This window comes from Rhinopithecus roxellana, chromosome 2, assembly GCF_007565055.1.
Source record: "Rhinopithecus roxellana isolate Shanxi Qingling chromosome 2, ASM756505v1, whole genome shotgun sequence".
Classification (NCBI taxonomy): domain Eukaryota; kingdom Metazoa; phylum Chordata; class Mammalia; order Primates; family Cercopithecidae; genus Rhinopithecus; species Rhinopithecus roxellana.
In genome coordinates this window covers 56,143,872-56,170,101 of record NC_044550.1, presented here as the reverse complement: position 1 = coordinate 56,170,101, position 26,230 = coordinate 56,143,872, and the positions used below count along the sequence as shown (strand labels likewise).

Below are 26,230 nucleotides of genomic sequence, written 5' to 3'. Positions count from 1 at the left end.
AGAGGAAAAATGTTGAAAGAGGAGGAGAGAGGAAAAGTAACAATTCAAGTTATGAGGGAAACAGGTTCGAGCGCTCAGGTGAAGCAATTACTCTTAGCAAAGAAAAGACCCTGTTAGAGAAATGGGGAAGCATGAGGGGATGTTGCAAAGAATTGGAAGTTGAGGGGCTCACATTGAAAGTTCTAAATTTTATTAGAAGTTTATCTCACAGTCAGCTGAGGAAAATACATGAAGAAAATTGTCAATGGTTATGTTGAATTTAGTAGAAATTACAGAACTAGTGACTAAGAGAATTTTTAAGTAGTAGTGAGAGGAAACTTATGTAACAAGTTTAATGGACGTATTTTGCATGTAGTAAATCAATTAACCCATATTGAATGCACAGTTATGATTATGGAGCAACATTTATGAAATGATCTGTTCTCAAATAGCTTTTATTGTGCCTGCAGTGTCTTTTAAGTATATTCCCTGTACATTTTTTATAAATACAGAATCGATCATTTGCTTTAGATTTTTTAAATGTGCATTAGAGGGTGGAGCTAAGTCTCACTTAAGATTTCTTTTACTTTATTTTCTGTGCCGCATATAGATTCTCATGATATCATGATGCATTTCCCAAATGGCCATCAGTTGATATTTAATAACTGTGTATTGAGTTTAACTTAATTAAAAGTCTAATTACACTGAGCAGGTACATACACTTCATTTTTTAGGTACAATAAAAAATTATTTCTGATTATTTAAATAGATGGGACAAGATGATTTTACTGTTTACCAACATTTAAATCAGAAGGAGAAGGAAATGGGGGAGCAAAAGGGGATCATACATTTTCTTTCTGCTGCCTATGTTTGGTTATTTTTTATGGAGAAATTAAAATTATTGATAGAAATATGTAGTGACATTAATGACCTATGAATTAAAAATGTCATTGTTTTCATGTTTTATAAGACTGTTTCGGGTCAGCCAAAAATGAACTCTGGTACCCTAATAGGCCTCAAGCCTAAGATGAATAGAGTAAAATAAAAAGTTAAAAATATAAGACCATAAAAAAGGCTTAGATACCAAGAGTATATGCAGAGAACTACTTTAATATTCAGCTATGTATTGGTATGACATCAGTATATATTTGAGAAAGAAAAAGGAATGGAAATGATAGAATGTATAATAAGAAAGGAATTCAAACAATATTAATATACTTGTCTCTCTTATATTTTTGCCATAAAAGTCTGTTCATGTTAAATCTAACTAAAAATAGGTATAGACTAGTAAATAGGAGCTGGGATTCAAACACCAGCATTTTGATTCCAGAAACAATGATCTCATCCACTATGCTACCTAAAAGGTAATATCCAAGGTAATATCCTAAAAAGGTAATATCCAAAAAACTGCTGTACGTATGTAGAAGGACTACCTCCTCTTTTGCTGTAATTTGTATTTTTAATAAATCTAAATATGTCATTGAATGTCATTAGAAAGAGGTATAGAGGAGCCTGTAGCCGCATTTGGGCATGTAAGGAAGCAACATTGATAATACTGCACGTTATTTTCAGAGGCTTATAGGATTTGAAAACTACCACAGAAATTTCAGAGTTATTTAGTGCAATGCCCTCATTTTACAGATGACTGGTGAATGTCCACCAGGGTTAAGTCATTTAAACTTGATTGCTTAGTTGGTTGGTTGATTATTAATGGCAGAGAAAGGATTCTTGTTTTGAAAAACTGTGAGAATTACAAATAGCTTTTTAAAGTCTTAGAAAAGAGTATTTTATTTGGGGCAGGCTTTCAAGTGATAAAAAATTGTCGAATGTAGTTTAAAAGAACACAAACTTAGGACCAGAAAATCTGAATTTGAATATGGTTTGACCATTACTAGTTGTGTGATTTGGGGCAAGTTACCTAACCTTTTGTGACTCAATTTTTTCATCTGTGAAATGGAGATGATATAATTTATAGGATTGTTGTGAGGATTAAATGAGATAAAGTATGGATACTGAGAATGATATCTGGCAATCAAAAATTGTTAATCTTATTTTTAGGAAATTATATTATTGAATTGGTTTATTTCATTTTTAAAATTATAAATTACAAGTAACTTTTTTCCCTATCAGGACGGAGTTATAATGACTTAAATCAGTATCCAGTGTTTCCTTGGGTCATCACTAATTATGAATCAGAAGAACTGGATCTTACCTTGCCCACCAACTTCAGAGATTTGTCCAAGGTAATTTCTCAGTAATCATCTGAAATATAATTGTCTGGCATATAAAAATAAATTGCATTGATTTCAGTTCTTTTACTTAACTAAAAAATTTTTTTCAAATATAGCCGTACCTTTAATGTAATTATCTGTTAAATATATTTTCAGTATTTTCAAATGGAAAAATTTAATGTGCATGATAAACACTACTTCTCTTTTGTGATATTAGCACTGATATTCAGTGCATGGATTCATTAATTTAGTAAGCATTGCAAATTTGTGGTATTTAAAATATCACTTTTATTTCACTTATTTATGGGACTCATTCTATAAGGAGGCATTTCCTCTCTTCTACTACTAGGGTATCCAGTGGTACATTGCAGAGAAAAGACAGGATAGAAGTTTCTTTTCTGTTAATTTACATAACAGTTTTCCAAATATTGAGTTGATTCCTAGCATTCTCCAGTGGTACCCAACTGACTATTAAAAAAGTATCTTTATGAACTCATAGATTTAAATGTATTTGATGTTTCAATCCATTGCAGTTATTTACTGATGTTCAGTTGTGCTTTCTTTGACCACTGGGAGCTTCTTGAAGTTATTTCTGTGACATTTTGACACGTGTTTACAGTCTTTGATAACTTTCATGATCTCTGGTATGGTAAGGCACTCTAGTCTTAACCCTTACATTTTCTGGCCCAGATATAGGATCATCTATTTCTTTGAGGAGCCCAGGTGGGACCTCTTCTAGTGGGAATTAATATCTGGAGATCACAGTTTTGTCTATTCTGCTTATTGCTACTGAATTTGTCATTATTTCTATTCCTTTTTTAGAGAGTGCTAGGAAAAAATTTAGGATGAAATACATGGGTTCAAACTGATTCCTCCAATTTATATTCAGAGTTGTATTTCCTTTAATGTCTGAGTACAAAGCCTCTACCCTCATTTTTTAGGTTAGCAGAACATCCAGTCTTTTTCCTACAGCTTCTTTCCTTAGTAATTTCTAGGAACAGCTAACAAATGTTTATGTCTTCTACTTCTCTGGCCTGGAGACTCTTTGTTGCTTCTTCCCTGTCTGTACCCTGACCCAGTATTAGTCCTTCATTCCTGTAGGTCACTCTTACATTCTCACAACACCAGATTTCTTGCTATTAGTACTAACTTTTTTCAAGGGTATACACAGTTCTTTCCCTTAACTCTTCTAAATCCATCTTAGGCCACAGGTAAGTGTTTATGTAAAGCTCCACTGAATACCCAATCATAGCAGAAATGCAGGGCTCTCAGTGATTCACAGTCTCGGTCAGAGGATCATTGCCCAGTGTCTGCAGATCCCAGCATGAGAAGTGCAAGTTCACTCAACATATCCAGTTTCCATTACTTAGAGCCCAGGGACTCTAAGAGTGTGTTCTTTTATTTACTCATTCCAGGAAGATGTTCAGGAGTAATTCCTACTCTCTGTCCGCAGGATAGGATCTTCTTCACACAGTCCAATCACAATAGTTACCAGTGATGTCAAAATGAAGGTTAACATTTTCCTCATGACAAACAATACTGTTTAGGATCTAGCCATTGTCTGTTTTTTTACCACATCTTCTGTCTCTGTCCCCATCTTTGCTGTATCATCTGATCTTGTAATGCCTCATGTTCACCTCTTGTTCTTTTGCTGTTGCTCTTCTCTTTATCTAGAGATTTGAACTCCCAGGGTACTTTCCATATACTTGTTATCATACATTTCATAATTTATTATAATTTTAACATTTTTTTCTCTGTGCTCCCTATTAGGCAAAATCATTGAATACAAAGATTTTGTTTTGTTAATTTCTGTATCTCTTGTGTCTTGTATAGTGCTTAGAGCTAAGAAATTGTACCAGTTACTGTATCTACTTATTGAACTCTAAAAGGGAGTTTTAATTTTCAGAGGAAAGCCTTATTTGTGGATCACTTGTCTAATAAGGGATTAATATCAAGAACATATAGAGACTCCTAAAACTCAACAACATTCAAAAATGGGTGAAGAACCCAATAGACATTTCTCCAAAGAGGATATACAAGTGGCCAATGAGATAAAATGAACATCACTAATTATCAGGGAAATGTAAATCAAAATCACAGTAAGATACCACTTCACAACCATTAGGAAGATTGTTAATGAAAACAAACCCGGAAAATCACAAGTATTGACATAGATTTGGAAAATTGGAACCCTTGTGCATGCTGGTATGAATGTATGGTAGTGCAGCTTATATGTCAAATAGTATGGTAGTTTCTTAAAAATTAAAAAGAATTGAAAGTAGGGATAAGAACAGATAATTTTACACCCATGTTCATATTTGTAGCAGCGTGACACATGACAGCCAAGAAATAGAAACAACCCAGATGTCCATCAACAGAAAAATGGATAAACAAAACATGACATATACATACAATGTAATATTATTCAGCCTTAAAAAGGAAGGAAGCTCTGACATATGCTACAACATGAATAACCCTTGAAGATGTTATGCTAAGTGACATAAGTCAGTCACAGAAGGGCAAATACTGTATGATTCCATTCATATGAGGTACTTAAGAGTAGTGAAATTTATAGAGACAAAAAGTAGAATACTGGTTCCCAGGGCCTGGGGTGAGGGAGAGAGTGAGGAGTTAGTGTTTAATATAATAGGTATAGAGTTTTAGGATTGCAAGTTGAAAAAAGTTCTCAAGATGGATAGCAGTGATGATTGTTCAACAATGTGAATGTATTTAATACTGTTGAACTGTACATTTAAAAATGGTAAATTTTATGTTATATATATTTTGCCTCCATTAATAAAAGAGAAACCAGCAAGAAAAAAAAAAGTTAGCAAACTAGAAACAGTTAGAGCTTTGAAAAAGTGCCTGTGTGTTTCTGTTCTTGCTTCTCTGTGATCACTTTGAGAATATGCCTAAACATTTCCAAGTTAACCTGCTGGTAGGATGTGACTGACACACGGAGGACACTTGAGCTGTGGCAGCTTAGGCCATCTTTCACAAGGTAATCCTCAGCTGACCTGCCAGCTGACCACAAACATGTGAAGGAGTCCAACTAAGGGCAACAAAGCCTGGCCCAGATCGGCAGAATTTCCCAGTTGACCCATTGACCATGAGGAATAATAAATGGTTGGTTTAAAAAAATTAAAAAGAAAAGGAAGGCCTTACACATTGATACCATGTTTGTTCTAAGACCCCATAGAATGATGGAATCTGTAGAGCTCTGCAGTCTAATAAATGAGGACTGTATTAGTTTGACTTGTGTAATGAGCCATGCAGTAGGTCAATAATAAAAACTGGGCAGCTCTTTAATCCTCAGGCTATTATACCCTACTCTCTCTCCACGGTTTGAATTTTGTGTTTACAAAAGTAAAAATATCATTTTTGGGGGGTGAATTTGTTAGAATATAAAATGTGCTTCACAAAATGAATGACATATGTATGAATTCGTGTTCTAGAGTCCTAGAAAGATTGCCTTCTGTTTCAGGGCTGAATCCATCAGTTTGAACTTATATTTAAGCACACAGCTTATTCAGATGTTTTTTGTGCTTTAGATGAGTTTTTAGAAATCTCTTTAAGATGTGATGAGTAATAAGATGGACTATGGGCTGGACTCATGATTCTGTCTTGATTAAACAGCAGCTAATGGTGACAAGTGGGAGGTTGTTTTTTGTTTTGTTTTGTTTTGTTTTTGAGGATATGTTTTTCTCTTCCTCCATCTTTGTACCTGAACAAAGTTCTCATAACTCTTTTACCTCCTCCTGACACCATCGTTTTTTACCAACTGCCTCCATTCTCTGCCCCTCATCTTTGTTTCTATTCTACTAAAAATGTTAAATGACCAGAAGGAAGCCTCCAGAACAATTTTATTATGTAGGCTGTATGATTTTTATTATGAGTATTTATTGAAATTTTATCAGAAAAATGCTATTGCAGATTAGTGGCCAGCTAAACAGAATCCTTTATTAAAATCTATTTTTATTTGTATATTATAGCTGTACCTAAGGAACTTGTCAAATACTTTTGTTGGGTGGGTAAAATGTTATTTTAACTCATGCCTTTTCTTCAGGATATGAGAAATAAGGTTACCTTATGCCCCACTAGATGATCAATAGTAATTTTGCTTTTTTATTTTGTTACAGTAAAAGTAAAAAGATGGGGGGCTGCAAGACAAAACTGTTGCTTTCATTAACCTCTATCCAGATATGTCCACATCCACTAAACAAAGACATAAGAAATGTCATTTGTGTAATTTTGTGACTTCAATTGTAATGGCATCCATTTTTACATTTTTAGAGATTTTGTGAAATATTTGCCCTTTTGGCTGAGGAAGGAATAGTTATAAAAAGTGCTTTCGACAAGAACCGAAGGGCACACAATTGGATAGTGAACAGTAGCGTAATTAGTAGGTCTGGGAAGAAGTGTGGAGCTCTAACATTCTACCACCTATCTTACAACTAGTATCTCCTTTCCTGTAAACCAATGGTAGTGTGAATGCTGCAAACGTCATTCAGGTTCATGAGAATGGAATTCTACCAGTATAATTCTACCAGTACTAATTGCTTTCATTAAATATTGATGAAATAAGTGAGTTTGGAATCAACTGCATTTAGTGAAATAATCAAGCACATCAGATATTTGAAAACTGTACTTTGCATGTATAAAATAGTTGTGATTGTTTACTTAGTAAAAGTATCTCATTCCTTGTCGTATTAAGGCTTGCCAAAATGTTTACAGTGTGATTCAGTTTTCAAATATTTATTTATGCACACATTTTCAAAAATACATCTCATATGTAAATGAGCTCTATCGGTACAAATAATGATTATAATAGAATTGTATTAAAATTTGTCCCATAGTATACATTTTGTAAACATTACTGTTTGTTTAAATAAACTTGTGAAATCTTAGAAAACATTGTATGCATAGCTTAATGTAGAATACGAACAGATCTTACCTCCATTCTTAAGTGGATAATATAGCCTGCCTGGCTTTAAAATGTGTTGAATTATTTATGCATATTTATATCTATTTAATTTCCCCAAAGCTGTTTTTCAGAGGACTTTTAGTAGCTTCGATACAAAGCTACAATTTTGTTTGGTAATCTCTTCCATGTTGCACTGGGAATTTTCTTTCTGAAGTTGAATTAATGTAATCAGCATCCTTTCTTCTGTATTATTTTTCTGATCTTCTTTGTAGAAAAATAAATGTCTGAATGGAGCAATGTAAAAAATGTCTTTTTATAAATGTATAAGCTTTTATTCCATGTATAATATCTCTTTATAGTCATTCCAAATTAGTTTTGTAAGTACATTGAGAAGATCAGATCTATTTTATTCTGAAAGACTGATGAAAACTAAATCTCTTCTTGTATTGAAAAAGTCCTCATTTAGCATAAAATGGTTTAATTAATTCTTTCAAAGCAGAAAAAGGTAGGAATCAATTTTGAGGTTGATTTCTTTTCCCTCTACTTTCCCAGTTATTTCATCAGTAGTCTGAAATTCTGACTGATGAGAAGACAGATCTAACCATGCATAGAATTTGGAGTGACATTAATCCATATTTTATAAACATACATTGATTTTATATTTTGACAGCCTCCTTGGAAGAGATAAGATTCAACGTTTTCTTTTTGACATTTCTTTATAAGAAATTATAATCAGCGCAGGAATATATTTACAAAAAGTCGTACCATAAAAATAAATTATGATGGCTGAGTTTTTCAGTACCAGGACTTCCTTTGTAGATTAGGATGATTTCCTTTGTACCTGTGATTTATTATCTTTTCTTTACTTTGGAAAGTGATTGTGTAAAACAAATTTTCTGAGAGAAGGAAACCAAGACAATCTGAGGCAATCATTTTCTTCTAGTTGATTAGTGTAGTTAGTTTAGAATATATAGTATGTATTTGTACAGTAATCTGGGTACCTTTTCAAAAAACCAGTGTGTTCTTGGATTGAAATACAATTGATAACTATTCCACTTGCCAATGAAAACCCAATTATCTTGGCTATGAAATTCACAAGACAGGAGCATTCCACTTTATTATCGTTATTATTGTTAACTAATGTTTATTGAGCACTTACTATGTGCCAGGCTTTTGTCTTAAGTGTTTTGTGTATGGTAATTCCTTTAACCGTCACAAAATCCCTTTAAGTAGGTATCATCATTATTGTTTTTACAGAGGCAGAAACTAATGCACCAATGGGTCAAGTTGCACATAGGTAGAATCAAAATCTGAACACTAAGTTTTCAATCTGTAGCTCACAACTGCATTTTTAAAAAATGAGTGGGATACCATAGCATAACATGAAAGAGAAAACATCACTGTGCTTATTGTATAAATCTTCTGCTCAATTTGTTTGAGTATGTATACATGTGTGTTTTTTAAAGTAATATATTTCTTAATGCGAGTTTTGGCTCAGAAAGTTTGAGAAACTCTGTAATATGCTAATACTGCCTTCCACTTTTGGCATCAGTTGCTGGGTCTATTTTAATGTTATTTATCAAGTTACCTTTCACTTCTCATGCTGAAGTACCTAGTACATACAAGCAACATGCTATTGCTTGTAAAAGGAAAGCTTTTTTCTTTTCAAATTGCCCTACTCTTATTGTCTTTAGCCCAGGTTATGCTCCAGGCTTTTTTGATTAAACCCGTTTTACAAAAAAAGCTGAATATTTGGTTAAAACTAGAGGATCCTCAGTGTTACTGCTTATGCATTTGTTCATTCATTTATTGGTTGTTAATTGAGTACTGTAATATGCCATGGACTGCTAGTTTCTGAAGATATGAAAGAATAAAATGAAGTCATTACTATGCTAGTAAAAGAAAAAGCTGAAGATTAGGGAGAAACAGGAATGGTCAAGGTAAAGCAAATATTTATTTTTTATTAATTACAACTCACATTTCTAAAATGAAGAAAAATAGACAGTTTGAGGAACAAAGTAAAGAAAAATCTGGTTTTCATCTTTAGATTGTAACCACAAAGTGAGCTGTTATTTTGGTCCATAGTGCAGAAACAGGAAAATAAAAAGTAGAAAAAAGTGAACCTGCACCATGATCTCCTGATTCCTATCTTGCAGCATAGGAATCAGAAGAAAATCGACTAAAACGGAATTTTAAATTTTTGCCTAAGCTCTAAGAAATCATGTTTGTTTTGTTTTGTTTTTAAACCTATGTTACAATGCTAGACTATTCACACTCTGTTAACCTAGCAGTTTACATTGCCCTAGTTTGGATCCAAATATTTCTAAAAGAGTAAATGCTGACAAAACCAAAGAGAACTGAGTGACAGAACCATAGTGAATTTATTACTCATTGCTGAGTTGCTCCTGTTTGTGCTTAGTATATGTTTCTGTTTCTCTCTCTCCCTTTCAGGAAAAGTAAGTGATTTTTTTTTTTTCTCTCCTTCATTTATCTCCTACCATTTAATGTGTATTTTTATATGTGAGATATTTCTCTCTAACACACACATTTAATATACAACATACATCTTGACCTGGAATTGACTACCGACATTTAACTGTTGTTGATCAGACAGCACTTCTTTATCTCTTTAAGTTTTAAGTGCTGTTTCTGATGAATGCCAGTCCTTTTAGTCTGCTCTGTAACAGATACACCAGGAATCAATATACCATCTAGATGTCACAGAGGGAAAAGAACACTCTTGGGGGTGGGGGGAATATTGTTTAAACTTGTTAGGTGTTATGACTTTTACTTCATTTTTCTATTTATTGGGCTTCAGTGAAGCCAAAGGAATTCAAGCTTACAAAAAGAAACACATCTTATGATACTACAACAGTAAATAACAGATCTTAAATTGTTTAAATAAAATATAAATGCAAAGAAAGAAACTAAAAATTACCCCATACTTGATTATGTTTTGGATATGTTTTATTGGCTGACATAATATGTTAAAAATATTTTAATCTTGGCATCAAACATGGATGCTGTTGTATGCCACATTGATTTTAGAGATTATGATATAAATTACATTGTCTGGCCTTGGAAAGTTTGCAGTCTAATAAGCATAAGAATGATATGGGAGAAGTTCCCAATGTAATTGTAGGATTGTGAGGGAAGCCCTAATAGGTGCTTTCCACTATGACAAGCATTTTACATATGCTGTTTCCTTTAATTCCCTCAATAACCCTGTAAGGAATGTGTTATTATCTTTATTTTAGAGATAAGGAAACTAAGATTTAGTGAGGTTAAAGAATTCTGGCAGGTCACACATTTTCCAAGTGGTAAGCTCAGGATTTGATCTCAGATCTGTGTATCAGTAAACTGGTAGACTTTAGGTATAATCTGAAAGAACATTTTGAATTGAATACTTGCTTTATATCTGCTTCATTCCAAAATCCAACTGCTTTTCCCCCTCTGTATTGTCAAAAAGTAAGAGATTGACTTTTTTGGAGAAATTGTACTAGATGCATTTCTGATATGAGAACACCAAGCACACCAGAAGGAGGGTTTAAGGTAGAGGATGGAAAACAGGAGGGTTATAACTGAAAGCTTTAAGTACTAAGTCATGAAAGCCCCTAGACCCTTTCTGCTGTCATGCTGTTAGAACTGTGGCAACTAAGTTTATACCATCCTCACCCCATAAGACAGAAGATTGTATTACTCTTTGGGCATATTCACTGGCTGAAAAGAAAACACCTAAAAAGATAGAACATTTAGGAATCCTACTTAGAGCCCACTTGATTTCCCTTCAGTGAAGTCTACCAGTTCACATCACTACTTATGCTCTATATGCTTCAATCAGCTCTTCAGTGTCTCATTCTTAAGAATGGAGGGGCAGCCAAGTATCAGCAAACATTTAAAGACAGCCTCTAATGTGAAAGATGACAAAGACCAAAGTAAATAGAAAATCAAAGTAAAACCAGAAGAAACAGAGGCAATTTATGAAGAAGTTTTTTTTTTTTTAAAGAAAAGAACTAGAATAAATATTCTCAGATAAAAGAAAACTATTGCATTAATAGAACAAGAAAATTATGCTATGCAAAGTGAATAATCATAAAATAAGAAAGAGCAGTATAAAAATTAATAGAAGAGTTGTAAGGTAAGTGCAGATATCTTCTAAAAGGAATATCAACATGATGTGGAGAAAACAGCCTGGAAAGATAAAATTAGACCAGAGCAGGGAATCTTTGGATTTAGATAGAGTTGTGTATTCCTGTTACCATTTATAAGTAGAGGGACCTTTAGCAGATTACTTAATTTTGAGGATCCTATGTAGCAAACTATGTCGCTATTTAATTTATAAAACCCTGAAGAAAATTTTTCATGAATACACTGACCTTTTAAAATTGAATGATTACTTGTTCAATGTGGCATGTTAGTTTAAAATATGTCTGTGCAACTCTTTACGTAGAATTTAATACTAAGTTCAGGAAAGTGGAAGCATATATATTTAAGGAATATACATGTATATAGATGTTAGAAGGCATTTATAGGATTTGTTGAAGTTTTGTTTTTAAAACAGAATTAGTCTATTTATTTTGTGTGACTGTGTTTCTAAATTTACATCTTTTAAGCATTAGTATTCTGTATAGCAGATTTGGTTTTCTGTAGAAGTTATCTTCTAATAGAAGTTTTTGAATGACTCTAACAGACGTTAATTCTACACTTAATTCAAGCAGCCTCCAATGACATTATTTTTTAACATTAGTCAGAAAATGATAAACCGAAGCAACTGAAATGGATTGTGGTTAATATTACTGTCAGGGTGATGAATAATCCTGACATATACCAGCAACACACTGCCAGTCAGTAATCCTTCTCAAAGTTAAGTATTTATTCTCGGATCATGCTAAGTTACTGTGATGTGGAGTGACTATTTAGTATTATTTATAAATGAATTGTTTCATTTGCATAGCATTATTAGTTTTATCCCATAGTGCTTTGTATTCGTTTGGTGCTGGGTGTATAAACTGAGGTAGGTTTAGAGTAGGGAATATCTACTGTGAATTTACATAGAAACTATTTCCAAAACACCTAGGAAATTTTTTTTAAGTTTAATTAGTAGCAAACTATCCTCCTGATTTTAGGCATAGCTTTTTTTTTTTTTAATTATAGAAAGTAAATTTAGTAGAACATTTAAAAAGCAGGTATGCATTTATAGCTTTTAAAATGTACTTGCATGTATCAACTTCTGATTCTTGCCTACAATTTTAAAAGTTACTTTGTGTGTGAATATGTACTATAGTTTTTTACAGTGGATGATGTAATAAATATATTTTATTCTTATATTCAAATTCTTGTCCCATTCTTTTTTCTCCAAGTTCTATTCAACGTGTTTGTTCAAATAATTTTGCTGGGCATCTTTTTTCTACACTATTCTGAGGACTCTTCCAGAAACAAAAGTGAATTAAATTGTTCGTACTTTTAAAGACCTTTATAATTGCATGCATGTTATATTTAAAATATTTACAAGACTAATCAGAAAACATTTTTCTGTAGCTTAATTTTTAGATGGTCTTACTTTCAGAAAAGGAATTTTTTAAAAAGTGTGAATCCAAAATTTATCATTTGAAGCAAGTTTTTGGAAGTGGAAAGAAGTAAATTCTGCAAACAAAATCATGTTATTGTGGGCTCAATATAAAAATTAGGGCCGGGCGCGGTGGCTCAAGCCTGTAATCCCAGCACTTTGGGAGGCCGAGACGGGCGGATCACGAGGTCAGGAGATCCAGACCATCCTGGCTAACACGGTGAAACCCCGTCTCTACTAAAAAATACAAAAAGCTAGCCGGGCGAGGTGGCGGCGCCTGTAGTCCCAGCTACTCGGGGAGGCTGAGGCAGGAGAATGGCGTGAACCCGGGAGGCGGAGCTTGCAGTGAGCTGAGATCTGGCCCCTGCACTCCAGCCCCGGCGACAGAGTAAGACTCCGTCTCAAAAAAATAAAAAATAAAGAAAAAAATAAAAATAAAAATAAAAATTAGAATAGACAAATAGTTTTTTTTTAGTGTAAGAGGGAAAGAAAATCAGTAGTTTTACTGGGATATACATCCCATTGAACTGCATTAACTTATTTATTTTAAAAAGAAAAGATTTTACAAATCCACATACCTACAGTGAACTCATTTTTGAGAAAGGTGCCAAGAATGTACACTGGGGAAAAGACAGTCTCTTCAATAAATAGTGCTGGGAAAAGTGGTTCTTCATATGCAGAAGAATGAAACTAGAACCCTATCTCTAACCATATACAAAATCAAATCAAAATAAATTAAAGACTCGAATCTGAGAACTCTAACTGTGAAACAAGAAAACATTGGGGAAACTCTCCAAGACAGTGGTCTGCACAAAAATTTCTCGAGTAGTACCCCATAAGCACAGGCAACCAAAGCAAAACTGGGCAAATGGGATCACATCAAATTAAAAAGCCTTCTGCACAGCAAAGGAAACAATCAAAAAGTGAAGATATAAGCCACAGAATGGGAGAAAATATTTGCAAACCACTCATATGATAAGGGATTAATAACCAGAATATGTAAGGAGCTCAAACGGGTCTATAGGAAAACATCTCATAATCCAGTTTTTTAAATGGTCACAAGATTTGAATAGACATTTCTCAAAAGAAGTCATACAAATGGCATGCAGGCATACGAAAAGGCACTCAGCATCACTGATCATCAGAGAAATGCAAATCAAAACTGCAATGAGCTATCATCTCATTCCAATTAAAATGGCTTATGTCCAGAAGACAAGCAATACCAAATGCTGGTAAGCTTGTGAAGAAAAGAGAACTCTTGTACACTGTTGGTAGGAACATAAATTAGTACAACCATTGTGGAGAACAATTCTGAAGCTTCTCGAAAAACTAAAAATAGAGCTGCCATATGATCCAACAATTCCACTTCTAGATATATACCATGGAGAAGGAAAATCAGTGTATCAAAGAGGTATCTACACTCCCAGGTTTATTGGCAGCACTGTTCACAATAACCAAGATTTGGAAGCAACCTAAGTATCCATCAACAGATGAATGAATAAAGAAAATATGGTGCTTATACACAATGGAGTACTATTCAGCCGTAAAAATAATGAGATCCTGTCATTTGCAACAACATGGATAGAACTGGAGGTCATTATGCTAAGTGAAATAAACCATGCACAGAAAGACAAACATCACATGTTCTCATTTATTTGTGGGGATCTAAAAATCAAAACCATTGAACTAATGGAGATAGAGAGTAGAAGGATGGTTTCCAGAAGCTGGGAAGGGTGGTGGGGGATGGGGTATAGGTAGGAATGATTAATGGGTAGCAAAAAAATTAGCAAGATAGAATAAGATCTAGTATTTGATAGCACAACAGGGTGACTATAGTCAAAAATAATGTAATTGTAGAGTTTAAAATAACTAAAAGTGTAATTTGATTGTTTGTAACACAAGGGATAAGTGCTTGAAGGGATAGACACCTGATTTTACATGGGATTATTATGCGTTGCTCACCTATATCAAAACATCTTGGGTACCCCATAAATATATACACAAACTACCTATAAAAATTAAAATTAAAAATTAAAAAACACCAAACATCAAAAAAATTAAGAAGAAGAAATAAAAGTTTTTGGATGGAACTGGAAGCCATTATCCTAAGTGAAGTAACTCAGGAATGGAAAACCAAATACCACATGTTATTACTTGTAAGCTGGAGCTAAGCTATGGGTATGCAAAGACATACAGAGTAGTATAATGGACATTGGAGACTTAAAAGGGAGAAGGCTGAGGGGGAAGGTGAGGGACGAAAAATCACCTATGGTACACTCTTTGGGTGACAAGTATACTAGAAGCCCAGACTTCACTACTATATAACTCATGCACGTAACCAAAAGCTACTTGTACCCCCAAAGCTATTGAAATTTTAAAAATTTTAAAAAAGAAAAATAAAAGTTTTGATTAGGCCAGTAAATTGGGAAAGTTATAGATATAGTGTGACCTATCTCAGTAAATTATTTTAATATCTGAGTATTACCTGTCTGAAATACAAGGTAATTAATTAATAGTCATTAGTAACATTAATAACTGTTCAAATCATCATACAATCCTATTGTTTAATTGTTTTAAAAACTTGAGATATTGCCCTCTTTAGGGCATCTTTTTAGAATTCTGTCCCAGGTTCTGACTTGTTCAAGTTTCACTAATATAACAAATAGACCATATAGCTTACCTTACACAAATTAAAATACAAATTTTTGAGGCCGGACACGGTGGCTCACGCCTGTAATCCCAGCACTTTGGGAGGCCGAGGCGGGTGGATCACAAGGTCAGGAGATCAAGACCATCCTGGCCAATGTGGTGAAACCGTGTCTCTACTAAAAATACAGAAATTAGCCGGATGTGGTGGTGCATGCCTGTAATCCCAGCTACTCAGGAGGCCGAGGCAGAAGAATAGCTTGAACCAGGGAGTCGGAGGTTGCAGTGAACAGAGATCACGCTCTACCTTCCAGTCTGGGTGACAGAGCGAGACTCTGTCTCAAAAAAAGAAAAAAAAAAAAAACTTTTGAATCATTTTGATTGAAACATTCACATGAAATATTCAAGTGAAATATGAAGGACTAATATGAATTCTTACATTTAGGGTTGAATTTTTCATACAGAATTCTTACAGTAAGGTTGAATTTTTCATACAGAAAAAGGTAGAAAAGAGGTTGAAGATGAGTCAGTGTTCAATGGATAACACTTGCTGGTGTCTTACTGGTAGAAAGGAAGATGAAGATGTGCCAGTTGTTCCCAACCTGTGAGCTCTGGTCACTTGAGGGGACTGTGGGTTTGTTGCAAGAGGTCTGTGAATAGACAGTGTACATGTATATATATTAGAGACTATCTTACAGGACAAAGTTGGAAGCTGCTGATTTAGATTATGTAATTGACTATCTATTTATTTTGACCCAATGGTGTTAATGGCTTTTCTAAAATCAACTTGGATCAAACAGAATTATTACTACTCTTCTGTATTGTGGCTGCTAATGCTACTTATTTTTGTCTAGAATGTATTATAGGTTCATGGTAAGAGTTCAGGTTCTTCTTTTTTTGTGTGTAGAAGTCCAATTCTTCTAATACCATTTGTTGGAAAGACTTTTTCTCTGGAGATGTCCTGGCATCTTTGTTGGAAATCAATTGGCCATATATGTGTAGGTCTATTTCTAGACTTTCTGTTCTGCACAATCAATCAGTATATCCTTATATCAGTACCACAGTCTTGAGTACTGTGGTTTTATAGTAAATCGTGTAATAAAGTCTTGTGAACCCTCCAGCTTTATTCTTCTTTTAAAAAATTGTTTGACTGTCCTAGCCATTTTTCTTCTTGAGAATGTACCTGTTAATTTATAATTTTTAAAAAGCCTTCTAGATTTTTTATTAGGATTGAATTGAATCTGTAGAACATTTGGGGTAAAAATAATGTGCTAACAATATTGAATGTTCCAATTCATTAATATAGTGTCTTTTCCATTTATTTAGTCCTTCTTTAGTTTCTCTCAAATGTTCCATAGCTTTTAGCATACAGTTCTTACACATATCTTGTTAATTTAACCTTCAAAAATTCATGGTTTTAATCCTGTTGTAAAATGTTTAATTCCAATTGTTTGTTGCTAGTATGTAGAAATACAACTGAATTTTGTAAATTGACCTTGTCTTCTGCATCCTTGCTAAACTCAATTATTATTACTAGCAGCCTTTTTGTAGACTTTTTGGGACTTTCTACATAAATGGCATTGTGAAGTGAAGACTTACTGTGCTATATAATGTTAACAAATATTGAGAGTGCCTTGTCTTTAGTGTTAGGGGAAAAGCATTCAGTCTTTCGCCATTAAGTATAATATTAGCTATAGGCTTTTCTGTAGATGCTTCTATTAGGTTAAGTTCCCTTGTCTTTTTTTTTTGAGACAGAGTGTCGCTCTGTCGCCCAGGCTGGAGTGCAGTGGCGCAATCTTGGCTCACTGTAACCTCCACCTCCTGGGTTCAAGTGATTCTCCTGCCTCAGCCTCCTGAGTAGCTGGGACTACAGATGCCTGCCACCACAGATGGTGACTAATTTTTGTATTTTCAGTAGAGACGGGGTTTCACCATGCTGGCCAGATGGTCTCCATCTCCTGACCTTGTGATCCACCTGCCTCAGCCTCCCAAAGAAGTTCCCTTCTATAACTAGTTTGTTGAGAGTCTTCATCATAATTGGGTATTGAATTTTATCAAATTCCTTTTCTGAAGATGATTGCATTTTCTTTTTTAGTTGGGTAGTATAGTGAATTACACTGGCTGATTGTGTAGTGTTTCCTTCCTGTGATAAACCAGATTGTGACGTATTATCCTTTTAATAAATGGCTGGAACACATTTGCAAATATTTTCTTAAGAACCTTTGCATATGTATTCCCAAAGGATTTTGGCCTGTAAGGTTGTTGAGTTTTGGCATCAAGGTAATGCTTACATGACAAAATGAGTTTTGAAGTTGTTTCTTCCTCTTCTGTTTCCTAGAAAAGATGATACACAATCATTATTTCACCCTTAAGTGTTTGGTAGAGCTCATGAGTGAAGCCATTTAGGCCAAGAGTTTTGTTTCTGGGAAGGTTTTTTGTAAAACGTTGAATTCAGTTTCCTTAACAGATAAAGGGCTATTCAGGTTATCTTTTTGTTAATGAGTTTTGGTAGTTTGCATCTTTCACAAAATTTGTTTATTTCATCTCAGTTGTCCCTTCCTTCATTCTTGATACTGGCATTTATTTCTTTTTCTCCCTCTGGACCAGTCTGGCTGGAGATTTTATTTATTTTTCTATTGCTTTTTCTGTTTTCAATTCCTGTGATCTTTGCTTTCCATACTATATTTTTTTCTATATGATTTAGATTTAATTTATCTTTTTAGTATCTTAAGGTGGAAACGTTAAACTATTTAAGGACTTTTTTTAATGTAAGCATTTAGCACTACAAATTTTTCTCAAAGCACTAATTTAGCTGGGTCCAACACATTTTTTTTTTTTTTTTTTTTGAGACGGAGTCTGGCTCTGTCGCCCGGGCTGGAGTACAGTGGCCGAATCTCAGCTCACTGCAAGCTCCACCTCCCGGGTTCACGCCATTCTCCTGCCTCAGCCTCCCGAGTAGCTGGGACTACAGGCGCCTGCCACCTCGCCCGGCTAGTTTTTTGTATTTTTTAGTAGAGACGGGGTTTCACCATGTTCGCCAGGATGGTCTCGATCTCCTGACCTCGTGATCCGCCCGTCTCGGCCTCCCAAAGTGCTGGGATTACAGGCTTGAGCCACCGCGCCCGGCCCCAACACATTTTTATATATTGTTTTTATTTTCAGCCCATTTAAATATTTTCTCATTTCTCTTGTAAATTTCTTTTTCACCCATGGATTATTTAGAAGTATGTTGTTTAGTTACCACCTATTTGGGGATTTGTCAGGTGTCTTTCTTGTGTTTATTTCTAGTTTAATTCCATTGCGGTTGAGGAACATACTCTGTATGATTTCAGTTCTTTTCAGTTAGTGAGAATTTGTTCGATGGCTCAGAATATGGTCTACTTTGATTAATGCTCCATGTGCATTTGGAAAGAGTGCATAGTCTTTAGTTAAGCATTGTTTTGTAAATATCAATTAGGTCAAATTGGTTGATGATGTTGTTGTTCATGTCTTCTGTATTCTTACTAATTTCTACTTGTTCTGTTGAATCCTGAAAGAAGACTGTTGAAGTCTCCAAGTATAAGTTAGATTTGTCTGTATTTTCGTTCAGTTCTGTTAGTTTTTCTGTTTGTTTTGTTGTGTTTTTGAGGCAGAGTCTTGTCCTGTCGCTCAGGCTGGAATGCAGTGTGCCATCTTGGCTCATTGCAGCCTCCGCCTCCTGGTTTCAAGCAATTCTCATGCCTCAGCCTCCCAAGTAGCTAGGATTACAGGCATGTGCCACCATACCCAGCTAATTGTATTTTCAGTAGAGACAGGGTTTTGCCATGTTGGCCCCGCTGGTCTCAAACTCCTGGCCTCAAGTGGTTTGTCTGCCTTGGCCTCCCAAAATGCTAGGATTACAGGTGTAAGCCAACCCACCTCACCAAAGTTCTGTTAGTTTTTATTTTATGTATTTTCCATGTTTATTTTTGGGTACATGATACGGGTTGAATTTTGTTTCCAAAAAGATGTGTTAAAGTCCTAACCTCCTGGTACCTATGAATGTGACCTTATTCATAAATAGGGTCTTTGAAGATGTAATCAAGTTAAGATGAGGCATTAGGGTGGGCCCAAATCCAATATGACTGGTGTTCTTGTATGAAAACATCATATAAAGACAGACATACAGGGAGAGAACACTATATGTTGATGGAAGCAGATATTAGAGTTGTGTTGCTGCAAGCCAAGGAACAACTGGGCCTACCAGAACCTGGAACAGGCAAGAAAGATTCTCCTCTAGAGGCTTCAAAGAGAGCATGAACCTGTAAACAACTTGATTTCAGAATTCTAGCCTCCAGAAATGTGAGACAATAAGATTATATTGTTTTAAGCCACCTAGTTTGTGATGTTTTGTTATACGAGCCCTAGGAAACTAATACAGTGCATACACTCTTCAAATTGTTATGTTTTCTTGATAAAATAATACATTTTTCATTATGCAATGTCCTTCTTTATATTTAGTAATATTTCATGTTCTGAAATCTACTTATTCTGTTAATATCCCATGAGGGCATTATTTTATTACTTGCAGCATTTTTTTTTTCTATTATTTTAAGAACCCTGTCTATGGCTTTATATTTAACATTTTTTTTATGGACAACATATAATAGAACCTTGCTTTCATGCCCAATCAGACAATCTCTGCATTTTAATTGGGGTGTTGAGGTCATTTACATTTAATGTAATTTTTTATATGATTGGCTTAAATCTACCTTCTTGCTGGTTTTTATTCTACATATCAGTTCTTTGTACTTTATGTGCTTCTTTTAGATTATTTTTATGATTCTATTTTATCTGAGATAGGAGAACAGTATAGGCTGGGATATGAATAAGATTTTCTGCCCAGGGAAGTATATGCTTCTTCTTATGTCACGTAGTTAGTGTGGGGAGTTCAGTCAATCTGGTCAATAGATGAGCTTAGTTAGGTTTGTTATTCTTATTATTACCTTAAAATACAGTACAAACTTCAAATTCCTCTGTAAGAATTTGGCGTGGGTGGTGGATGTCTTTTCTCACTCTTCTTGCTCTACTCTCTAGCTGACCCTCTATGCCTGTGCCACAGAGACATTTTTCTATGTACTTTTCTGGGTTTTTTTCTAGAAGTAGATTGCTGTTGTTGGTAACTCAGTTCCAGGCTTGTTGGGGGGTAGATAGGGTAGCTCCTCAGTTCTCTTGATTCATCCTCATTCTTAAGTAGATCCCATTTAAATGGTCGTCAGGGATGGACCTTCTCAGTGTTCTTGCGTCTACCCCTCATGGCATCCACAGGAAAGAATTTCCTATCCTTCTTCCAGTAGTAGCAGACCTCTTCCTTGCATCAGTGCAGGACATGTCTTCCTGAAAGGGCTTTTGCTTTTACCCTACTCCAGAAGCAGCGGATCTTTGCCTGGGTCCTAGGGGTGGTACACAGGGTTTTCTATCCCTCTTCCTGCAGTAGATTTGTTTTGCTCCCACTCTTTCCCCATGTGCAAGTTGATACTCGCTTAGTCCCTGGCATGAGAGTTTGGTGTTCCTCTCCCATCAGCTTAAGGATTTTGATTCCTATAAGAGAAAGATTAGGGGAATGAGATTGTGTTTTGTTGCCATTCCCAGTAACTGTAAATCATATCCTGTGTGCCTGTGTCACCTAGAGAGCCCCTCCCTGGTTTTCTACCTTGCCTCAGTCATATTCTCTCTCATGAGCCACCTATAGAGGCCCATGGAAAAGAGCTTACAAGTGCATGCAAACTCCCTTGTGTTTCTAAGTTGATCTGTTCACCCAACATTGGTATTTAGAAATTCTTTATAAATAATTTTAGATTCTTCTTTCCTGCCTTTTTTTTTTTTTTTTTTTTTTTTTTTTTTTTTTTTTTTTAAAGACACAGTTTCACTCTTGTCGCTCAGACTGGAGTGCAAGGGCATGATCTTGGCTCACCGCAACCTCTGCCCTCTGGGTTCAAGCAATTCTCCTGCCTCAGCCTCCCGAGTAGCTGGTATTAGAGGTGCCCTCCACCATGCCTGGCTAATTTTTGTATTTTTAGTAGAGAGGGGATTTCACCATGTTGGCCAGGCTGGTCTCAAACTCCTGACCTCCGGTGATCCACCCGCCTCGGCCTCCCAAAGTGCTGGGATTACAGGCATGAGCTACCACGCCTGGCCTTCTTCTTACCTACTTTTATGTTTACTACCTCTTCCTGCCATGTTTTGCCAAAATTATAGCAGTTTGTAAGAGGCCTGTAACTTTTTGGAATTTACTTCATTTGGTTGTCTTTTACCTCAGCTCTCTGATTAGTACAAAAGTGGTTATCATCTTATAGTCTTTTTATTGTTATTAAAATGAGAGCAACATTCCTTGATACTTGCTACATTTTTATATGAAAGTAGAACTGTGTTATTCTTTGTGGTACTGAAATTGCCATGACTTTGTCCAGTGAGGTCTCTTTAAGAAGGGTATTATGTCCCTTAGATACAATCCCATTAATATTTGACAAATCCTTTGCCTTCTGGTACGACAAGTTGTCTGTCCCAGGCTGTTTTGTGTATTTTCTGCCCCAGAATTAGAATCAACGATTTCTTTAAGGACCTCTGGTTCCTTTTAATAGGAAATGGTCAACTTAGCTAGCTTTTTAAATATGAAATTACCCATTTTGGATACATGGTTAATGGACTTCTTAGGCTTTTCTTTCTATGAATTGTCTAGTGCGTTCTTTGACATCCACATGTTGTTAAATCACTTTTTTAAAGGAGCTTCTTAAATTATGTCAAATTTGAATGTTTTAAAAAAGGTGCTCCATTTGGGAAAAGGAGTGTGGATGGTGGAACCATAGTTTTGCCATCTATTACCAGAATGAGGTAGTTTATAAAACTTTATATTCTATTTTATAAGTGATTATAATCTCAATATTGATCTCAAAATTTGAAGAAATACCCTATATTTACCTTATGAATTAATTTCATTTTCTCTTGATGTGGTATCTTGAGGTTCTCCAGAGAAACAGAACCAATAGGAGATATCTATATATCTGTATCCAAGAAGAGATTTATTATGAGAAATTGGCTGATGTGATTAGGGAGGCTGAGAAGTCCCACAGTCTGCCATCTGCAGGCTGGAGACCCTGGAAAGCTGGTTGTGTAATTCATTGCAGGTCTAAAGGCCTGAGAACCAAGGGAGCTGATGGTGTAAATCCCAGACTGACAACAGGAAAAGATGAGATGAGCTGTCTCAGCTTCAGCGGTGAGATAGGAAAAAACAGGCAAATTCCTCCTTTCTCTGCATTTTGTTCTATTCAGATCCTCAACAGATTGGATGATGCCCACCCACACTGGAGAAGGAAATCTATACTGAGTCCACCAGTTTAAAGGCTAATCTCACCTGGAAACATCTTCATAGACATACCAAGAAATAATGCTTAATCTGTGCACCCTGTGCCCCAGTCAAGTTGACACATAAAATTAATTATTTCATATGATTTGTGTTACATAAGGTTTTTTTTTTTTCCAGTTGATAGTAACTTATAAATTGAACAGAGGATTTTTTGTTATATTTTTATGCTTACATTTTATTTCTTTTTGTCTTAAATCGTAGAGGCAGCCCAAAACCTGTCCAGCTATTGCAGGTGCAGTGGTTTCTAAATCCGAGCTTCACTGACTTATTTCTAGTCCCTCATAAATATTGATTATCACTGTACTACAATTAAATGACTACATTTAATCCCCCACCCCACCAAGTAGATCAGATATATAGTTGTAGAGGGAAAAGTACAATAAAATTTTCATTTTAAAAAGGGTAAAATGTAAGTTCTCTATGTTGATGACTATCCCAACATATCCTCTTGCACAAGAAAATAAGGTAAATTTTAGATAGCACTTTTGAATCTCATCGGCCTTTATTTTTTGACTGATTTCTCCAGCAATGGAGCAAGGTTTTTGGTCAGCAATCTGGCTGCTCCAGTTTTATTCAACTAGTGGATTTTGCTTACCTTGAGAGCGGCACTGGGGAGGAATGTACAGGGGCTGGACTATTTTAGCAGGGTCTGCTTTTTGATATAAGGGCTTCATTTTGGGGATCGTCTTAGAGGTTGAATATCACTGACCTTCCTTGCCAGGACTGGGCTTTTTCTAGGAATACAACTGCAATGTAACTGCCTGTCAGGCCTCACATTGCTAATAATCAACTCCAAAAGTGTTATCAACATTTGCCAGCTCTTATGTATGACCCATGGCTATTCTTAAGTCATGATAATTATTAGAGTCTCTTCTGTTGCACTTATGGAATCATTAGAGATTATCTTCTTAAATTGATTCCAGTTGCCCTGTTTCTTCTGAAAGCTACCACATAGGCTCGTTTACATTTGCCAAACAATATTTTATCTCTTTGTTTGATATTTGAAGTCCACTATAGTTTTAAAATGCCTTACAACTCAGATGTCTGCCTGTCTCTGTGTTCTTTAACATAATTTTTAAAATCAATCTCTCTTCATCCATTTCCCCCCTACACTTCCTGGCCTCAGATAACCACCAGTCTAACTCTTCATCTTTATGAGATCCACTTTTTTTTAGCTTCAAAATATGAGTGAGAATATGTGATATTTATCTTTCTGTGCTTGGCTTATTTCACTTAACATAATGCCTCTAGTTCCATCCATACCTTATATATTGACATCTTTAACTTATCCTTCTTTGTGTCTAATTTTTGTATTAAGATTTAGTATTTTTCCCGCCCAAGGTGGTGGCTCATGGCTGTAATCCCAGCACTTTAGAAGGCTGAGGAGGGAGTATTGCTTGAGGCCAGGAGTTCAAGGCCAGCCTGGGTCTACAAAAAACTAAAAGAATTAGGTCGGTGTGGTAGCATGTGCCTGTAGTCCTAGCTGCTCAGGAGGCTGAGGCAGAAGGATCGTTTGAGCCTAGGAGTTCGAGGCTGCAGTGAGCTATGGCTACATCACTGCATGTGAGCCTGGGTAACAGAGTGAGAGCCTGTCTCTAAATAAATAAACATATTTTTAAAAAGATTTACTATTTTCCCAAAAAGCAGTTTATTAGTCTAAAACAGAATAAAATAACTATTTTTACTAATCTTTATGGATTTGGAATCCTCCTTGCTTTTTATAATCATGATATTTTGTTGTGCTTCGCATGCATATCGTTGAAATATTTAGTGCCATTAGCCCAGGCTTAAGCTAAACAATAAGCACACAGTTTTTCCCAACTCAGCGTTGAACAAAACAGCATACACACACACACACACACACACACACACACAGAGAGAGAGAGAGAGTGTTAGTTTCTGAAATCAGAACTAGTTTTATTATACTCCGATGACTTTCAAAGCAAATAGAAAATGAGTTTCAAAAGCTGAATGTTTCTCAAGTAGTTCCCAATTTTGTTTTATGTTTCTGGTTTATAGAAGCTAGCAGAACATTAATATGTGTGCTGCTAATGACCTGTCTTAAAAGCATATAGATTTATTTGATTTTAATGGCCTTAACTGGTTTGTTAAGTGGGCAGGTGAATATATCTGCAAATGCATAGATTTTGTTATATCTGCATTCTTTATCATTTTCATAATAACTTAAAACATGTTTATTAATTATCCTTGGATTTTTTGGACTGTTTATTGGGTTGTTATAGGCATTTAGCTCAGCAGTGGCATTGGATTAATAGATTATTTTTAACAGTTTATGTGACTTTCTCAAAATGAGATAAACACCTATAGAAAAATTACTTAATACTTACTGTGTAGCTGAATAATATAGAACTATGAAGACATCACTAGTAAATCTATCAGTGCAAGCATTTGAAATGATTTAGTTTCTACATAGGTACAATAAGTAAAATGGAATACTTTCTTTTTCCCAAGATGTGTTTGTTAAATTGAAATGGTATAGTGAGTATATATCTAATGCCACTCGTAAGAAAGTGTGTTTTCAAGGGATTAAAAAGTGTTCTGGTACTTGAAAACAAAAGTGCTTATTTGTTAGCTCTAAAAGCCACAGTGGTGTGCTGATGAAATTTTTTTCTTGACAGTATTAAATAAAATCTAGAGCATGTGAGGATAAGTGCCAAACCATTTCAGCCGTATATAGCATATAACGAAATACCCTAAAAGCCAAGGTTGAGTGAAAATGCTGATCAGGCTGCTTGTTATACTTGTCATTTAGATAAAAGAGCTGCTACAATTGAAACAAAGTAGTTGCTGCACCCCCTGACAGTGGCAATGTTGCTGAAATGACAGACACTATTTATTTATTTATTTATTTATTTTCTTCACTAGAGTAGTTGGGGAGGAAGACAGGTGATGGAGACACTGGGAATCAAATTCATTGGCTTCTCTAAAAAGCCTCAGCAACACAGAAAATTAAGGGCTCTCATTTGGGTTCACAGAAAAGATAGAAAAGAAAAAATAGAAAAGTTAAAAGGAAGATAAGGCAATAAACTTTGGTGACAGCATTTATCTTTTTTGTTTACTTTTTTTAAAAAAACTGTATTTGCCAAGCATGTTTTTGATGTCCCCAAGATAAAATATGCTTTTTTAAAATTCATTTTTGATGCCTTCTTCTAAGGTAATATCCACAGACATTATATAGGTAGGGATAAAATAATAGTATTTTTTCAAAAGAGCATTTAATCTAAAGCTCCCATGAAAGGATTCTAATGGCCTTGCAGAGGCAGCGTACCAGTTCACACAACCCAAATCACTCTGGGATTTGCTAGTCAGTTTGGTTGGAGGTGGCTTTTAATCTTGCTGCTGCCACTGGCTGGTAACCAACCACTGATAGTCATTTACTTTCTCCCGAACTGTTTTTTTCACCTGCAAATTGGGAATGCTAATTGGTCTGTGTATTAAGAGTTGTTGTAAAGATAATGAGGTGATTTATGTAAGATTTGTAG

General features: G+C 35.1%; 1 protein-coding gene across 4 annotated transcripts in view; it reads left to right on the top strand.

The window, feature by feature from the left end:
• Positions 1–26,230, top strand: part of LRBA (LPS responsive beige-like anchor protein) — a 779,214-nt gene that overhangs the window by 566,759 nt on the left and 186,225 nt on the right. For all 4 annotated transcript variants that reach the window (XM_030916318.1, XM_010372523.2, XM_030916327.1 and 1 more), the window contains one exon: positions 2,110–2,222. In XM_030916318.1, the coding sequence (XP_030772178.1) occupies positions 2,110–2,222 (113 nt within the window). The remainder of the gene's footprint in view (positions 1–2,109; positions 2,223–26,230) is intronic.